The sequence below is a fragment of the Gadus morhua genome, chromosome 15 (assembly GCF_902167405.1).
Source record: "Gadus morhua chromosome 15, gadMor3.0, whole genome shotgun sequence".
Lineage (NCBI taxonomy): Eukaryota > Metazoa > Chordata > Actinopteri > Gadiformes > Gadidae > Gadus > Gadus morhua.
The window spans coordinates 11,751,984-11,771,967 of record NC_044062.1 but is presented as its reverse complement, the minus strand read 5'-3'; the positions used below and the strand labels follow the sequence as shown (position 1 = coordinate 11,771,967).

The 19,984-nt window shown below is 45.9% G+C and overlaps 1 protein-coding gene across 4 annotated transcripts in view; it reads right to left on the bottom strand.

Annotated features, from left to right (window-relative positions):
• The window catches only part of zmiz1a (zinc finger, MIZ-type containing 1a), a 110,726-nt gene that overhangs the window by 9,780 nt on the left and 80,962 nt on the right, over positions 1 to 19,984 (bottom strand). For 3 of the 4 annotated variants that reach the window (XM_030378315.1, XM_030378313.1, XM_030378314.1), the window contains exons 7-14: positions 4,740 to 4,887; positions 3,094 to 3,208; positions 2,213 to 2,436; positions 1,795 to 1,996; positions 1,413 to 1,682; positions 963 to 1,142; positions 660 to 728; positions 151 to 316 (exon numbers count right to left, since the gene is read on the bottom strand). In XM_030378315.1, the coding sequence (XP_030234175.1) occupies positions 151 to 316; positions 660 to 728; positions 963 to 1,142; positions 1,413 to 1,682; positions 1,795 to 1,996; positions 2,213 to 2,436; positions 3,094 to 3,208; positions 4,740 to 4,887 (1,374 nt within the window). Of the gene's footprint in view, positions 1 to 150; positions 317 to 659; positions 729 to 962; positions 1,143 to 1,412; positions 1,683 to 1,794; positions 1,997 to 2,212; positions 2,437 to 3,093; positions 3,209 to 4,739; positions 4,888 to 13,240; positions 13,498 to 19,984 lie in introns of those variants that run through there. The other variant, XM_030378316.1, reaches the window with a different exon arrangement.

Here is a 19,984-nt window from a genome sequence, read left to right as displayed (position 1 = left end):
CCCAGCCTCAGCTAGGTTTTCACGACAATGATGTAGTCTGCGTTTGTTTCCGAAAACTCGAAAGGGTTTCGTTAAATATCGATAAATGCACCTTGGATAACTATCGAAGATGCAAACAAACAACAAAAATTGTGCCAGGCGAAGACTCACCAGGCGGAAGAGGAAGTGCTGTCATATTTGGTTTCATGTCGGGGGGGAACTGGGGCTTGACGTCCGGGTTGGGGGATAGGTAAGGGGGGATGGTACTTCCCGGGGTCATGGGCGGTGTTGGGTTACCCGGGACAGGGGAGTGGGGGTAGTTGCCCGGTCGCGAGGGCTGTAGAGGAAGGAATAAACGAAAGCAATTAGTTTAAATGCATTGATGTGCATGCATCTGATATTTGACAGTAAGTATAGACTCAACGGAGAAAGATGTTCAGAGCACAGAGTGAAAACAACAAACACCAATTAAAAAGTTGTGTCTAAAGTGTGGCAGCAATAAGTAATAAAACAGGGAAAAATAATTGAACAACCACGAAGAGGATGAGATCTTTGTCTATTTCAAGTCCGATATTTAAATGGACTGAAATTACAGACAAAAGAAACAAACATGAACATCAAACATGATACATAATTAAACAATAGTACAGGGAGAGGGAGCAAATCACACGTTGCCATACCCCGTTGCCTTGGCTGTAAGAGAATCCGCCTCCAGGGAAGTTAGGACTTTGACCGTTGAATTGCTCTTGCTGTAAAGAGGTTTGATACGATACTTTAATCTCATGATTGGACTCAAAATGAAAACCATTATATCATTTTTTTGTATTTTTTGATAAAAGATTTTTTGATAAAAAAATAATAATAATTTGACATCATTTGATTCGAAATGCTACATTTGATTACCCTACAATCAATCAACCTTTCAATCCAAATCATCTCATACTAAATCAAATGACCATGGTTCTGTCTGGTGGACCGCTGACCTTGTAGTACTGGCCCATGGGCATCCCGGGGGGGTACTGTCCCTGGCCCGGCTGCCCTGGCATCCTCTGGCCGGGGTAGTTGGGAGAGGGCAGGGGTCTGGAGGCGTTGGACGGGGGGTACTGGCCCTGCTGAGGAGGGAACTGACCGTTGGGCCCGTACTGTTGACCTCCGTAGCTGGCCTGGACGCAAAGAGGAGACCCAGAGGTGTGAGGAGAAATGTATTCAACACCATCGCTTCTAAATGATTAAGACTTGCTCAAGAATGTATATGTATTAATATGAATGAAAATTTACTTTGTGCATTATTTCAAATTGTTTTTATTTTACTACCATCTACCTTTTTGCTGTGACAGCAAATTTTCCGTCCGTGTTGATTGAGGTACTTAATAATTGCATCAAATGTCATCATATATGTCACAGGTCTATATTAATGGAAGGCTTCCACTCACCTCTCCAGGATACGCTCTCTTCATGCCCTGCATCTGCATGCCCGGCCTGGGTCCTCCGGGGTAGCCTTGCTGGGGCATCCGTTGGCCGTGAGGGCCGAAGGGGCTCATGCCTGGCGCTCGAGTTTGGTTCATGCCCATGGGGGGGCCGTTCATGTTGGGGTTCATGGGCGACCCCATGTTGGCCGGATTCATGCCTCCGGGAGGGCCTCGCGGGCCCATGAACTGGCTGTTGTAGGACTGTTGAGGGCCCATCTGAAATGAGGAGCACATCTGCAGGGAGAACAGAGGTTTTCAGAGCAAAGGAAAGAGGTTAGGAGTCGTACCTTGGATTTGTATAACACAATATTTGATGGAATCTTTTTTTCTCAGCGAGTCCACCCACCTGGCCATACTGGTTCATGTCCTTGTTGTGGCTCTCCTGAAGAGCGGCCACGGTGGCCGTCGCCGTGGCCGTTGCCGTGGCGGCAGCGGCGGCGACGGCGGCGGCAGCGGCAGCAGCGGCCGGTTGGGTGAAGTCGCCCGGTGAGCGTGAGTGAGGGACCATGCCCATCCCGCCCGGACCGCCGTTGGGGCCCCCCGGGTAACTGGGAAAAATACATCAAAATAAGACAGGGATGCAGTTGATACCAACATTAAATATAAATATAACATTAAAGAGATATCAAGATGGGCCCACTATTACGGAGAAAGGGTTAACAAATACTAATAGCAAAATCCCCAAAAGTTATATTGAGAAACAGTAAAACCATTGTAAATTTATAAATGAATACATTCTTAAAAGTAAAAAAATTAAAACTCACCCTTGGCCGTATCCCCCAGGCCCCCCAGGGTACCCAGGCCGGCCGTACATGCCCTGCTGCATGTACTGCTGATTGGGGCCCCCCTTGGCAGCGAACTGCTGCTGCTGCTGAGCGCTGAACTGCTGCGGGTTGAGCCCCGGCCCGCTGCCCCCCATGCCGGCGTTCATGGGGTTGCCCCCCTGGTTCATGGGGTTGTTGCTGTTCGCCATGTGGTTGGCCAGCACCTGTGTGGTCACGACACGTACGGGACCCTCAGTTATCCTCAGGGGACTGTGTTGGGAGGATCATGCTCAGCCCGGTTCTCAGACACTATTTCTATAGTAAGTAACTATTTACTGAAAAAATATATATCGAATGACCTTGTCTTAGTGGCTTTTAAAGCTGCTCTGCCCACTCCATCGAGTTACATAAATGTTATTTGTAGGTCATTTCTATTAATTTTAATTTTGATTGAATGCTTTGATTGTTTGATTGGGATCAACCTCATCCATATGTGCTTTGGATAAAACTGCTGCTAAATACTTAAGATAAATGTACTCGTGTCTGGATTGAAAGGTTAGAATGGCGCCAATCGCAGAGAGTAGGTGGGAACATTTCAGAATTAAAAAACTCAATAACAGTGTTCAACAGTGTGATGTTAAATAGCATCAAACTGAAAGCTGGACTGGCTTGAATGGGAGGGGTTTTCGATGTTACGATTATAGTCAACAAAGAAAACCAATATTTCATAGGATGTGATTTTATTGCTCACCCTTGGCCGTCTAGAATCCCCCATCAGCATTGAGGGATTCTAGATATGTCCAGATCATTTTAAGATTATACCTAGTTGAAATGTTTCGTATTGGAAAATATTTGTGGCCATCTTTCAGGCGAAGTCCTACCTGACTCTGCGACGTGTTGGTCACACCCCACACTGTGGTGACGACGGAAACCGAGCCGGGGGCCTGGTTTGTGTTCTGTTGCCAGGGGCCCGAGTCGTAGGGAAAGGACCCATCGCTGCAACACACACACACACACACACACACACACACACACACACACACACACACACACACACACACACACACACACACACACACACACACACACACACACACACACACACACACACACACACACACACACACACGGTTTTAATTGGATGCTGAGAAAGTCATTAGAGAGAGACAAAGGCAACAAGTTGAGTCTCGGTCCAGAAAACGTGATTAGTTTGGAGAGGTATCGCTTGCCAACAGGTTAGGCAATAATAACCAATAAAAAAGGAAATTGTTTGGCTATGGATTTTCAAAACACATTTCCGGCCAGCACAACATTGGTGGAAAGCACACTGCAATGTGCCAAAAGCTCTCAAGGAAGCGATAAGGAGTTTTAATAGGCTCTCACACACACACACAAACATTTCACACACATCTTCTCACACGACGCGCAAATGTGATGACATTTGTGGTGTGAGTTGCTGAAAATTGGCTAACGCTGCGCTGGGCGCATTTCGGAATGTTTGGCATTCAGTTTCAAAAACAAATCCCAGAGCAAAAAAAAAATATGAGAACGCGTGAAATACAATAAACAAGCAGAGCTCTCATGGGGGAGAGAGGCGAGAGAGTATGTGTGTGTGTGTGTGTGTGTGTGTGGGGGGGGGGGGTAGTTGGGGGTCGAGTGGGAGGGAGGGGGGAGCGAGTTTGTCTGTGTGTGTGGGGGGGGGGGGGGTCGAGTGTGTGTGTGTGTACGTGTGTACGTGTGTGTGCTTCAAATGGAAGGGAGGGGAGAGGGGAAATGCTGTTCTTGGAGAATGATTTGTTTTCTCTTGGAGCGTACGACATGTTCAATATTTCCCCGCGCAGACTCAACATATCCTCCATTAAGGAGAGAGCAGACTCTCTCTTCAGAGCCTTCGTGGAAGCGTCTTGATTTGAGCACGGAATGTTCCTGTGCATAACGGAAAAATGTTTTGACTTCTGTGTGTGTGTGTGTGTGTGTGTGTGTGTGTGTGTGTGTGTGTGTGTGTGTGTGTGTGTGTGTGTGTGTGTGTGTGTGTGATGTAGGTCTCTCCACTCAGAACTCCCTCCATGCCTTTCCAAATTGACGTTGGCGCACTTCTGAAGAAATCCTTTTTAGAGAAAATCTCCTGCGGTATGAATATTTCATAAGGGTGGAAGTTGATATTAGGCTTAAGATGAGCCCTGCCATTTACTCAGATTAGATTTAATACTGAGTGTGTGAGAATGTGTGAGTGTGTGAGTGTGTGAGTGTGTGAGTGAGAGTGAGAGTGTGTGAGTGAGTGAGTGAGTGATACATGTATTAATCGGTGGGATTGTGTGCGGGCATGTATATGTATTTCTTTGGTTGTGTGTGTTTATGTGTGCGTGCATGGTTGTGAGTGTGTTTGTGTCTCTGTGTGCATGCGTGTGTGTGTGTGTGTGTGTTTGTGTGCGGGCGGGCGTGGTTGTGCGTTTGTGTGTGGATACATCCATGGGTGTGTGTTTGTGTGTGTGTGTGTGTGTGTGATGACCCAAAGCCCCTCTCTCACCTGTGCGTGAGGCCCGGCTTCATGCTGTTCATACTGGGCTGGGGATGCAGGGGCCCTTTATGGGGCCCCTGGGGCTCGTTCTGACGGTTCTTCTGGTGCCGCAGCAGGAGGAGGCGACCCAGCTCCTCGCACCACGACGACAGCAGGGCTATGAGGGGAGCGCGCACACACACACACAAGCACACACACACACACAAACACACACACACAAGCACACATCAGTCAGACAGAAACACAAGCACACACATGGATATCGGTTAATTGCGGCTCATACTGATGCTTACACGTGAATGAATGTGCGTGAAAACACACAGCATGACAGCAAACACTGTAGCTGCACGTTTGACAACAGACATACCTGCAGAATTCATGAGCATGTGGAAGTGAACATGAGCAACACATGGTAAGCAAGACACACAGACAACAACGCTGGCTCTTCTTCTATCAGAGATGAGTGTGCACTACGTGGTCACTTGCACACACCGGCAACGGCGCCTTGGTCAACGATCAAACCGAACCAATGAACATGTTGTTCCTGCACTAAGGACGTTTGGTCCAAACATCACTGGTCCCATGCATCTCACAGACTCGACAGTACCTCTATAGGGCTCTAGGAGGCAGCCTAACCCAGTAAAACACCCCCAGGCTCGCACACTATTCCCTGTGGGGATTTCATAGACATACTGAATCACCCGGCTGCTATCTGCAGTGCCATAAAACACTATGATATATTTACTATGGTGAAGACCTCCCAGTCTTTGTGCCAGCGAGCACAAAAAAATAGATTAACAGGGAAAAGAGTGTTTTTTATTTTCCTCAAATGTAATCCATGTTATAAATTATGATATCCTGTATTATCTACATCAGACGTCTCTCAATCTCTCATTTTTCTTTCCTCTCATCCGTGTCACCCATCTCCCCCTCTCTCTCTCCCTCTATCTCTCTCTCTCTCTCAATCTCCCTCCCTCTCTCCGTCTCTCTCCATCACCTTCTTTATGTCTCTCTCCCCGACATCATTTTCTTGTTCTTTAACCTTTCCCAAATCCAATCTCAACCGATGTCTCTCCTTCACTTTCTCTATCGCAATCTCTCTCGCTCGATTTATCCCTCTCTCCATACATCTCCCTCTCTCTCTCCCTCTGTCCGGATCGGGTGGAGAACAGTATTGACTAATCGCACTGTTCAGCATTCTCTGTGTATCGCGGTGCAGTGGAACAGGGGCAGACACTGCACAGCCTTATACCTACGTGTTCAAGATCAGAAGGACCACATCGCAACCCCTCTCCCCCTCAACGCAATCCCCCCTCCCCCCCTCAGTCTCTTATACCAAATCCAAACCCATTACCCACTGAATTGAAAGGCCTCAGTGACTCAATTAAAGATGCATTCATTTTCTAATTTGATTCCCTGATGACATTGGAATTTGTTGCCAATTTTGTATTAATATGAAAACCAACATTTGTGACCATATGTCATTATCAGTCATGTTTGACTAATATTGTTATTGAGCCCACTGTAACTGTAACAATAAAATTACTCTTGCCTTTTTAATTAATAAACCAAACATACTATGGGGGGGGGGGGTGGTGGTCTACAGATGTTTATTAGCCTCTTGGCTAACTCAAGAACATTTTTACATTGAAGTGTGAACTAAAATGTTGAGTGATGTGTACTGTCCCCTGCCAAAGAAAATCTGCAAATAAATCGAATACAAATGAAGGCTCACTGAAGGACAACTAAAGAACGCCAGCACGGCGGGGAAAGGTAGAACAGAAGAAGTAGAGCAGGAAGAGAACGAGCGGCGACAGAGGAGGAGGAGGAGTAGAAAGCAAGACAAGCAATTTTTTGTTGTCTAGGGCGGCGGGTGGAGGGGTGGGGACGAACCTCCCAGTTAAAGAGGAATTATCCCAGTGTACCATTAGAGGGAGTTTACCTCCCCGCTAAATCACCACCTCCAGTCCTCACCGCCGGTAACCCACCATTTAGACCTGAGCATGGGGCATGAGCACAGACACAAGATGGGGCGGGGAAGGGTGGTTCTTCCGAGGCAGGATAAAGAAACATGCCCGTTTTGCCGTCCTATCCTGCAACGTTCGGATTATAACGGCAGCCGCCCAAACAACACATTTTCACATCTTGAAATCAGAGCACAAAAAAAAAAAGAAGAGAAGAAAAATCGCATACACTTTTTCCACTTCACAAGTCTTCAAAAACCATGGCAACTGTGTTATCTGGTGAGCTGGCGTCAGGCGATCCCCCCTCCCAGCAGTCTTCAGCGCCAGCGTACGATACACCTACACTTCTGTCAGTCCCCCCTTTTGAATTCCTTCAAAAACAACCACAACCTTCTCTGGTACTCGTCTATTGAGAGTTGTCCACGTGGGTCTCTCAGCCCTGTGATTAAAATGTTCCGTTATCTCGGCTGATGTGAAACAAAAGGGAGAACGGTGCCAAGAGCTTCAACCGTCTAGCCAATCGGGAGCGAGAGAGGGAGATGGACTTGAAAGCGACTTTTCATCAAAGCTAGGAACTCTCTGGTCCTCTATTCATGTATTGGCTCCTTCCTCACACCTAAAAAGACCTTAATCTAAATGAAAACCTTACATTTGAAAACGCTAACAGTGAGCTAACCGAAAGCACTTTTACAGCGCGGTACAACAGAGACGATAATTCATGTTATCTTCACAGACCTGCAGTTTTCTTAAAATAAATAACAGATGAAACATATAATTACTCTATAAAACAAAGTAGCCATTCAAGTGGATTAACAAATCAGCACTTGCATGTGGTAAGCTTGGAAAGAAAACAGCCCATCATTACTACAACAGATAATTAGATCTCAGATAGTCAACATCAATTCATTTTGACCATCAATACTTATGCCATTAATACTCTATCGACGTCTGTCTGTCAACCATCTAGTCAGAACAAGTAACAGTTCTCTCTAACAACAAAAGCAACCACAGCCAGATTTAGGCACAATATACTGATTTTGTTCAGAAAAAAACGGTTTCACAGAAAGTGCAGCAATTTTAATACCCAATAGGCAATTAGTATAACGTTGGGGCGGTTATGGTGTTTAAGATGTTAGCGTTAGCCATTAGCTAGAAGAAGCCCTGCGCGGCCCTCCCCTCCCCACCAGCAGTCCGGTGGGATCACGGCTAGCAGAGAGCAGAAGCCTTAGCAACACGCTGGAAGGCCCCTTAGATAAAACCATGTTGAGTATCCTCCTCTTATAAAGAAACCGCCAGGCTAATTACACTGAACTTCAACTCTCTCTCTGTGTGTGTGTGTGTGTGTGTGTGTGTGTGTGTGTGTGTGTGTGTGTGTGTGTGTGTGTGTGTGTGTGTGTGTGTGTGTGTGTGTGTGTGTGTGTGTGTGTGTGTGTGTGTGTGTGTGTGTGCGAGAGTGTGCGTGCGTGTGTTCCACAAAAATATTTTGTGCTAATTAGTGACTGACGAAGGGCAGCTCCTCTTCATAAACAACCAACATTTTAATGGTCTTAAAACTTTCTAATTAAGCAGCACTAAAGCTATCATATTCACAAACCATGTGCTGTGTTCCCTAATACATTGAAACATCTGCTCTCAATGTTCCTTATGACAAGGAGCTACTTTAAAAAAGGCTGTGTGCATTTACATGACAAGACTTAACCCATCACACCAAGTCTTCCACATTTTAATAAACGCCAGAAAGTTCATGTCTACATAGATATAGATAGCATATGTTAGGCCACCTTTTGCTTGAACAAATAGTTGTTCATCCTAGTGTCTGCTCACAACACGGCTCAACTACCTTGTGCTATGGCAACCACATTTTTTACACACACACAAGCACACACACACACACACACGAGTCAGAGCTTGAAATGCAAATGTATAGTGTACAGTATATCCTTTCCACCACACACACACTCACACACACATCTGATAGAAACAGCACTTTGTGTGTGCATGCAGCTCCCGCTTCAGACAACACCAACAACAACAAAGAAACAACAACAACAACAACAGAAGGAACACAATAAGAGAGAATAAATACTATTGGACCGTGTCTCTGGACCACATGTTTAACACTGACTGAGCCACACTACACAGAGAAGCCTACTGAGACAAAGCGTGAGATGGAAGGAGGGGGAGGTGGAGGAGAAAGGAACAGAAGCCATTTGAGAAAGAAAAAGAAAAGTCACTTGAATCTGTCTTTTCAAACGACGTGTGTTGGGCGACGCTGTGAGGGGTAGAAAATATTATGCAAACGATGAATTATGGAGGGAGAAAGTATGTGTGTGTGTGTGTGTGTGTGTGTGTGTGTGTGTGTGTGTGTGTGTGTGTGTGTGTGTGTGTGTGTGTGTGTGTGTGTGTGTGTGTGTGTGTGTGTGTGTGTGTGTGTGTGTGTGTGTGTGTGTGTGTCGAGGGGAGGGGGGGAATCCTGTGAAATAAAAGCTCATGCTTTTGTAAGAAAACAAAAAACATAATGGGATCCATCTTGCAGCCAATGATACACCCCCTCCGGTGCCAATCCCCCCCGCCCGGGACCCTCACCCCGCCAGCCCCCCCCCCCACGCACTTGTGTTGTGCCAATGTCCCAGATGCGGGCATGTCAAATGAGGTTTACCCTCCGTGGCTGAAGGGGAGGGTAGGACAGGGGTAAGAGGAGGGGGTGAGGTGGGCTTGTAGGTTTGGTTGGGGAGGCTGGGGAGGGTGGAGCCAGCGGTCTGCACGCTCCGAACGCACGATGCACATTTGACTGAGATGTGCACATTCAAATTTTTCCTCGGGGGGGAGCTTCTCATTTGTTTGAATGGAAAACCATTGCTGGGTAAGGAAAACAACACAAACATTTGGGATTGTGCAACTTCCTTGATCGCCCATCAGGAGGGGACAATAGGGTGAGTGTTTTCAATCTACGACGACGGTTGGACGGATTTCCCTCCCGATCCAATCACTCTGTTGGTCTCACCCAATGGGAAAGGGAAGGTGCTGGGGGGGGGGGGGGGGGGGGCAGAGGTTGGGGACGTATGGCGAGATGCTAGGCGTGAGAGGCGGAGGTGGAAGGAGGGGAGGTGAGGTGAGGTGAGGTTTGTGTGTGTGTGTGTGTGTGTGTGTGTGTGTGGGGGGGGGGGGGGGGGGGGTAAGATGGCGGCCTCCCTGGGATGAATGAGGGTCACAAGCCTGAAGGATGCTGCAGCCCAGAGAGGGAGGGAATATCTCTACCTGAGTCACTCTGACATCTCCTGCAGGTGTTGGTTTCTGTGGGGTTCAAATTACACGTTTAAAAACCCATGAGGGACACAAGAGGCAACAGGAACACCATATATGGATAGATAAAGATAGAAAGGTAAACGTAAAGATGCAGCTATATAAATATAGCTACGGTTACAGAGGCACAGCGGGATAAGATGAGCTCACATGACGCCACACAAAGCACTTTAAAACACGTATGCGCTAACCCTCTGTCTCTGCCACACAAAACAGAACCAAGGATGGATTTGTGGGGTGTCTGGAAGGAAGGACGTCTTCTTAAACCTGGGACTGGTCATGCTTAGAAAGAGTGGCTCTGTTTGCAAGCGTAGGTGTAGGAACAGGCCCGATTGTTCTGTCAGCGATTAAGATTCGCAGTGATCACATTTGTAAAGTACGACGGGGGAATGGTTCCGTGAGAAATGAGAAGACCGACACCGACGTCAAATGTGTCTTGAATGATCCCTCAGAGATTGTTTTAGATGCAACACATGGGGAAAACACCCCCTGTTGTGACTGATGATTAGGTTGGACTGCCTGAAATGTGTGGACAGAAAACATTTCACTTTCAGAAGGGAGCATTTCAAATATGGTGGTTATGATGTTTGCTTGGGACGATAGAAACATATTTCAGAGTCTACTGAGCGGCCGTCTGAAAGGAAATTCATCATGGTTTTCCACTTTCTACATCAGTAGCCTGTTCGGACTGCATTGAGGCTTATGAAATGTATGAAATAACAAAACACAAACCCCTTAACTAGGTCATCTAATGCTGGTCATCAAGTTTCTTGATAAATGATTCTCTGACATTACAGTACTGGGCAGCTTTCAGTTATGACGGAGAGGTCAGAGGATTATAGCGATAGACCTGCATTCTCATACAGATTTCCTCTGACTCATCTGACTGAGTTCCTCCCAGTCAGATTATAATCTCAAGGTGCTTTTCCAGACGTACACCAGTGTCACAAAGAATTGTGAGTTCATATTGTTCAAGAGGAAACGGACTGAACGTACAGTTTGGATGGTTTCTGACCAAAAGTATCAGTTCAATTAAGACGGACCAATCGAGACAGTCCAATTAAGATCGCCCAATGAGCACAGTCCACTATGTAAGGAGGATACAGGCACAATGACCAGGTCATAAGATGTGATGAGTCATGCACAGTTTGCACACACACAGACACACACACAAGACACAAACAAGACTACATAAGTCTTATTTCTGAAGGCAAATACGCAAACAGTCAGTCAGGGAAAGGTGTTTGGTGTGTTTGAGTCGGAGGAGCCACGTAGTTAAAGCAAACCTCACGCTGAGGGGCAGAGGAGAGACATCAGAGAGAGACACTCGGTGAATGAACAGCGCCTCTTATCTGCCACACACAGCCCCCCTCCGTCAGTGGAGGAGAAAACCCAGTGAATATCACACGGCTAATTACAAACAGACACACTGCCATCTCCTCAACCTCCTCAATATGTTTTTTTCATGGCACGTTGTTGTTCGTTTTTTAGACAGAATCATTAAAGGGGGGGCTGATATGTGATCAAAGATTCAGAGGTTTTCCCCCAAGGCGACTGTTTCATAATGCAGAGCGCTGATTAAAAAGAGATGAAAGATGACAGAAGCGAAGGCCTGTTCACAGGTGAATGATTTATAGTACAAAACAACCAGGAAGTGGCTGTCGAGGAGGTGTCAAATCAAAAGTAGCCTTGATTTAAAGGATCAAAGGGGGTTGTGATTTGATTAAGGCCGCTTAAGGCCAGCCTGAATAAACAAACACATCCCATCGCATCACACACTTCTAGATTTGATGTTCATTAGTATCATGGACACAACGTTTTACTCTTTGTTTTGTTCTGGGCTTCCTTAAACCAAGACAACTGAACGTATGATTTGAACTCATTCAAAACTCATTCAAAAATGCAAACCACAAACTGATGTTCCACACATGACATGGAGATAACAAAAATAAATATCAGGCTACACAAATCAAACGCAAAGTCAAGCATAACAAAATCAGCCAATCAGCAGCCACGCAAAGCTGAGGCTGTCTTGCTGGGTCACGTTAATATCTGCCTGGCTCTGGTCATTCAGACAAGAAGAACAAGAATGTCCCCTACAGCACAAGTTATGGAGATGTGGGGCTCCTCGACCGGTGTGGCTACACAAGTTATACCAGGTGACAGGCAGGGATAACCTCCCTAGCATGATACATTAAGTATCTGTGTCTGCATGGCCTCAAGCACTTTGGCCCATCAGCCTGAATGAATAGCAAGTAGCAAGTAATTACCAGGAAGGACCAGGAAGTAAGAATTTAAGGAGTAATTTTGTGTTGTCGTTGTTGTAATTTAGACTCTTTAGACACACTTTACTTTAACCACAGAAGATAATCTGAAATATTCTAACTATACTAGTTATGTTTAGAACTGTACTATTAACTCCTGATCTGGTAGCTTCATGCACAGCAGGGATGAAGCAGGACTCCGGCTTCAAAGCAAAGGTTCCTAACCTAGACACAATCCACTCTGACAAATCACTCAAGTAGGCCATGTCCACCAACCCCCACCCACCCACCCGCACACACTCACAAACACACGTACACACCGGACTAGGAGTGACGCGGTAATAGGCAGAACGACATGTAGGTCAAGCTTGTGGTCAGCTGATCTGTTCCTGCAGCCACTGCTAGCCCTACACACCCCAGTCAGGCTAGTAACACACTGTGTGTGTACCGGACACACAGCACACACACACAATACACACTCATGGTTTGATTGACTCATTACATCACATAGAGCAATGTTGATTACTGTGTGATAAACATGAACTACATACTCTAGTCCTACTGACTACCACTTACACCCACACAGTGTGACTTCACTGGTGAGTACGGCTGATTTAAAGCCGCTTAATCCTGCCCAGTATAGTGGGCATATGTGTGCATTCAATCTCACAATATGCAGCACGCACTCTTGCTAATATGCATAAACAAACATGAAACATACCCAACTGGAAATGTCTATGCAGTTTGGTCAGGCACAAATAGACACACACACAAATTACAACTCATAGTTCGGAAGACACACATTATGCAAACACACAAAGTTCTGACGACACACACACACACAGTTCTGAAGAAACACAAAATCACACACACACACACACACACAGTTCTGAACATACACATACTCAAACACACACACAGAGACAAGCACACACTTCTAAACACATACTCTCACACACGCAGACACACCTGCACTTACCCAGAGCAAAGCAAAGTCCATGCACGTCTCATCTCTCTCCCGTCATGTTGCAGAGGAACAACTCAAGTGTCACAGATAGTCCTGCTCCCTCACAGAGGCCAGTGGCCACTCTCAGAGCACTCGCTCCTCTCTATCCCTGTTGCCTTATCTCTCTCTCTCTCTCTCTCTCTGGCCCACGATCTCTCTCTGTCTCTCTCTCACTACATATCCCTTACTCTCCACACACATTCTAACTTCCCCCAACCCTCCTCTCTCGTGCGCTCTCTCTCCCCCCCCCCCCCCCTCTCTCTCTCTCTCTCTCTCTTTCTCTCTCCCCCTGTCTCTCTCTCCCCCTCTGTGTCTCTCTCCCTCGCTTTCTCTGCTCCGTCTTCTCCCCCTGTCCGGCTACTGCACAATGCACATCAATTATTCAGAGGCAGTCTCCCGGTTACTCCAGCTTATCCAATCAGAAAGCAGAGTTGCACTAATGGGCTCCTGCTGTATACCTGCTGTACAGAAAGCAGGAGCCACTGAGGGGGAGAACAAGGGAGGGAGAGAGAGTGATGAAGAGAGAGAGGGGGGGGGAAGGAAAGAGAGAGATAGAGCAAGAGGTGGGGGAGAGAGAGAGAGAGAGAGACAGACGGAGAGACCGAGAGAGAGGGAAAGTGGGTGAGGTTTAGTGGGAGAGGGATGTTGACGGAGGCAAAAAGACAAGCAGGGAGGGAGGGAGGGAGGGAGAGAGGTTTAGAGAAGAAGGACCAACAAGACAAACAGAGTGTGGATGGAGAGGGAGAGAGCAGGATATCAGGAAGCAGGAAGCAAGTGTTCCACACCTGCGTCATGAGGTCCTGTTATTCGGGGGGTCGCTGTGTTTCTCTCCTTCTGACAACACACACAAACTACACACACATAACTGCACTCAGACATATCCATAAACACACACAGACACCTTATCATGCGCAAACATACAAACTTTAGAACAAGTCTGAACACGCACTCATATACTCTGACAATATTAGAGTACTGCTGTGCCAACGTTGAGGGTAGAAAGGCTGAGAAACTGCTGCCGGCTCACATTGCAAACTTGCAGAATAGGTGGAGCTTAAACACGGTAGGCAAGGAGCCAAGGGCACCAAACACACACACACACACACACACACACACACACACACACACACACACACACACACACGCACACACACAGACAGACAGACAGAGAGAGTCAGAGACAGAGAGAGCAAGAGAGAGACACACAGAGACAGAGAGAGCAAGAGAGAGAGACAGAGAGAGCAAGAGAGAGAGACAGAGAGAGCAAGAGAGCGAGAGCGAGAGACAGAGACAGAGACAGAGACAGAGACAGAGACAGAGACAGAGACAGAGACAGAGGGAGGGAGAGAGAGTTAAAGTGAGAAGAGGGGGCGGGAAGGAGGGCGGACGAGAAATAGTTAGGAAGAGATATTCTATTTAAAGTCAGTCAGGTAGTAAATTAGTTGAATAACAATCCTGTTTTAACACTGTATTGTGACATGGTTCCCCAATCCTCCACAGATAAACAAAATTAAATATATATAAATTAACTAACAAACAAACTAACTAGCTAGCTTATAAAAATAAAAACTACGAAACTAACAACTCACTGACTTGGTATCTAGCATCAAAACATCTGAAAATGTTTGTATTTTGTTTTCCTGGCCGTTACACATTTTTCCACCACAAATAAATGAATGAATCAAGATTCAGCAAGCCCTTCCACCAAAACAATATGTTTACAATCACGTACCCGCTCAAGAAAAGCAGGAGATGGGTTCAGACACTCCATCTCGTCTTCTGCCCAGCCTGTCTGTGTGGATTCTATCCTTATTTGCCCCGGTTCGTTTCACATGAAACGCATTCAAGAGGTTCATTGTTGGGTTTATAATAGTGCGAGTCAGGGCTTCGGGGGGCTGGATGGGGGGGGGCTGAAGACGGTTCCGGATGTCGGAGGTGCTTGCTACCTAACGTTGCGGCATTTAAATAATTTGCTTACAGAAACAAAACAAAAAAGACTGCGAACGCCAGCGGCTCCGCTAGAGAAATAAAAGTTAAATTAACGTTTCAAAGTGTAAACCGATCCAATTACAGCTGGCTCGCTCGTTGAATCCCAATGAACCTGAGAGTGAAGTTATTGAAAGGTAGCTTTGGGTTGCAGCTGCATTTCATCATCCACGACAGTGTCAGAGGAGAGGGCCTGCTCGCTAAAAATAAACCTGCTATCCTGTTAATAATTCAGTACGCTGCTGTTACTCAGCAGTAATTAAATATAAAAGTCTGTAAGGTTGATTGGGTCAGTAACAAATACCTATTATGCCTACACATCTTCTCTCCTGCCTTAAACGCTTTGGCTTTAAGAAGCTTGGTAACCCCTGGTTTGTGGTGTGAAATGGAGGGATTAGAGGTGTGTGTGTGTGTGTGTGTGTGTGTGTGTGTGTGTGTGTGTGTGTGTGTGTGTGTGTGTGTGTGTGTGTGTGTGTGTGTGTGTGTGTGTGTGTGTGTGTGTGTGTGTGCACGAGTTTAGACCCCGAACATTTGTGTAGTCCGCTTACTCTGTTATGTTTTTGTTACTATAGCTACTTCCAGAGCTATGGGTTACAGCTCTGGAAGTTCACCATCAGTCACTGGTGACACGGGGGGGGGGGGGGGGGGTTGGCTGACTCCCTGACATGATACATCTGATTGGTCGCTTTCCTGATGTCACACTCCAGATTGCCCTGTGTGCGCACCGTGTTGATTTACTCCTCGCTGACAGCATACCCAAGTTGTGCTGTGCCGTGTTTCTTGGAATTTCTATGTTTGACAGCCATATTTATTTCACTCCTTTTCCAATGTTTCATCGCCACGGCAACTCCAGCCATCCGTCGGATTCTCCAACTGTTTTAACTGTTTTTTTGTGTTTGCTCTAAACCGTTGAACATTGTGTTTTAATCATAGTGAGTGTGATTTTTTTTTAATTTATTGTAACACATTAGCTATCCGAGCAGAGGAGTTAAATTGTGATAATTATTTTATGATAGAAACACAATATGATGGCACAGATTTAAATTGGAGTTCTGAAGCCAAATGATCTTCTAAAAAACTCACAAAGTTATTACAAACCAGACAAATTGTTTTACTCCCACGCGCCCCTGAATGACAAGTATCTGAATTTAGTAGTTTTGGATAAAAGCATCTGCCAAATAGTAAATAAGGTAACCCTCAAGAATAATTCCTTGACACATTTCGTCATTTAGCCGAGTCTTTCATCCAAAGCAACTTACAAGTGAGGCTGGTAAGTAACACTCAACGCCTTCGACACATGAACCTGAGAGTTTGGCTGTGAGAAAATGCTTAAAATCGCTGGCATTCATGTATCCAGCACCCTGTCCCTATTAAGGACACGTTATTGAGACCTGTTTAACAGGTAGAGGTGTTGTAAAACACACCCTGGTTCACGTCACCGATTTTAGACAGTGTCTATTTTAGAACCAGCTCACGTCACTCGGTTTCGATGATAGAAAATGAACTTGAACTGTCAATATTAAACAATGTAATGTTTAAGTGCGCTGCCAATAGATCATGTGGCTACTGTGAAGGTGCTTTGTTTGTCTGTAGAAACGGGGTATTGCAATTTTGACACATAGATGGCAAGCTATATTATTAATTACTGTATATTCCACAAGCCAATATGCAGGAAACTTCCTTCTTGTCGACCCTTACTCATTACAGTTGGACCCCAACACTTTCCTCAAATATTAAAGTGTAAAAAAAAAGGCTTAAAACTACCAAAATATACAACTTTGGCATTGGTAATCAAGAACAAGATATTATTGGCCATTAATCAAGATTTGTGTTTATATGACTAATGGAAAGCTTTGATTTGACTTAAAAGCCATTCATCTCATTTATTCACTTTGATTATTGTGTGCTTTACAAACTGTCTTCTAGTTTCAAAAGCCAAAAGCCTATAACGTACACGGCCATGGTTATCTGCTAGCATTCTACATAATACATTGACGCTAACAGTGCTTATGCTGGCTCATCTATTGGCAGACAAATCTCTTGACTGGATCAGAGCGACTGGCTAATCTCTTGCTAGCCACAATATGAGGGCACATGACCCAGATGGACCAAAACCTTTATTCCTGATCTGATAACAGTTAAACGGCTACAATAAGAGTATTTTCCTACGATGTTGCAGTGTTTTCTTGCTTAAAATATCAGAAACGTAATTTTTATAAACACATGGTCAATCAACAGCTACAGTTTCCCCTGTGATTATTGAAACATTGGCTAATATAATAAATGAAGTCAATAAAACTAAAGTAAATGATCAGTAGCTATAAAATATATATATCAAAAATATCCTATGCTGGTTAAAGGACAAATCCGGTGTAAATTGGATTTGGGATATGTTTGGTTTGATAACGAGTTGGAACGTTCGTTTTGCTGCTAAAAAGCGCACATAGACGCATTCTTAGGTTGGCTGTTTTTAGCCGATTCTATCAAAACGCTATAAACTTTGAACGATAGGGGCATGTGTTATGGTAAAAACGTAAAAGGCTAAAGTAGCCCGACACTTCTTTGGTAGTATAATAAGGGTCTTAACATATAAAACGAGGCATTGATAACTCTGTAAGTGTACAGATTGTTTATTAAAAAGGACATTTTATACACACAATACCATCAGTAGTTCACCCGTCGACGCCATCTTGTTTTTAAGACATGATAAGTAGATTGGCGAACACAGAGCTTGCGTGTTGTTGACGGATGTCACAATCTCTGTGTTCGTCAATCTACCTATCGAGTCTTAAAAACAGCGTTTTGGTAGAATCTGCAAAAAACAGCCAATTTAAGAATGCGTCTATACGTGCTTTTTTGCTCCCAAACGAACATTCCAACTCGTTATCATGCTAAACAAATCCCAGATCCATTTTACACCAGATTTTTCCTTTAATGACAGACTCAAATATTTGTTCAGTTTCCCTTTAGCCTATTTAAAGTCTTGCTGTCATGCTCTGGCCGTCTCATTCTACCCATCATGGGGGTCTTCGGCACTGGAGAAATAAGAGTGAACTATTAAATTCCAACCCTTCACCCTCCTGATCTTCTTTCGGCTTTGATGGCATAATGAAGAGAGAAAAACGACTTACTCAAACAATCAAACGGCTAAGCTACTACACAGCCGCTGTCTATGATGAACTGACGGCAATAAGTGCTTCATGAACTTAACTGATACCATCTTGATCCTTAATGTGATTGATCAGCAGTCTAAAAAGTCTGGTTCTCCCCCCCAGCCCCCACCTCCAGCACCCAGCCCCAGGGAGCTGTAGAGAGCATCCCAGACTCCTGGCCTTTGTCTGGGCTCTCAGGTGTCAGAGGTCCAGCCTCTCTGTCGCCACACTGACTGTCAGGGAAAAGTGCTGGTGGAAGCACTTTTCATACATGGGCACCACACACACACACACACACACACACACACACACACACACACACACACACACACACACACACACACACACACACACACACACACACACACACACACACACACACACACACACACGTTATGCAAATGCCAATGAAATGCATAAAATGTCTGTGGATGTACATTTCCCCTATGTCTGAATGAACATAGTTAGAAACAACATATCACCGCCTCAAAGCTCTCCTCATACTCTTCTAGGTCCTACTGGTTAATGCGTTCGGCGTCCTAAACGGGTGCATGCATGTGTGAACGCTCTGGTGTTGTGGTTCACGTGGGCCGCCGTGCACGTCCCACAGCGCACGTGCCGGCCCCTCCGCCGCCCCTCTGTCTGCCCGCTCAGACAGACGCTCGTGTAACCGAGATAAGACGGATGCTCGGTGAGTAAGAGCTACCCAAGGAGACATCATCTTCCTCCGCCCGCCCCCGCCGCGCCTCCTTGCTGCAAGACCGCCGGCAACACGTCTCCTCTTTCCTAGCCCTCGCCTTCCCATCGCTCCTTCCTCTTCCCCCCCCCCCCCCCCCCCCCCCACCCCCCACCTCCCGGTCTTAATTACAGCACAGCTTCACATTTGTGTCCTGCGTTGTGCGTATAAACAGCCGTTCCTGAAACACAGAGCTGTCCTCTATTGAATCCCAGAACCATCAACGTCCATCCGTCCCCCTCCCTCCCTCCCTCCCTCCCTCCCTCCCTCCCTCCCTCCCATGATTCACTCTGTGAGGCTCAGGACCGGCCCGTAGACCCAGAGACTGAGCAGCAGAGGCTGGCTGACAATCACATTAGCTCTAATCCACACAGGGAGGGAGAGGGGGGGAGATGGAGGGAGAGGGAAGGAAGAAATCAGGAAGGGAGACGGGGGAGGAGAGGGAGGAGGGAGGAAGATGGACAGAGAGGAAAGGAAGAAAGGGGAGGGGAGGGGAGGAGGGAGGGAGGGAGAGAGGGGGGAGGTGGAGGGAGTAAACGGGGGGGGTGAGGAAGGAGAGATACAGGAAACAGCCACGCAATATTGACATCTGTCTGCTCATTTACGATGCCTTTCCGACAAGATGAGTCCCGTCTCGAATGAAAGTTGATATTCAGGCAGAAGCAGAGAGAGTTTTAAAACGAATCATGCAGAGAAAATGTCCACCATTAAAAGCCTTTTTATATGACACAGGGAAAAGTAAATATAATTATTCAAGGACCATAACTGTTAACCGTGCCATCCAAAATATACATCATTCACGCTTTTTCAAAATCGAATGAGAATGTCCTGAAGCAATTTTTT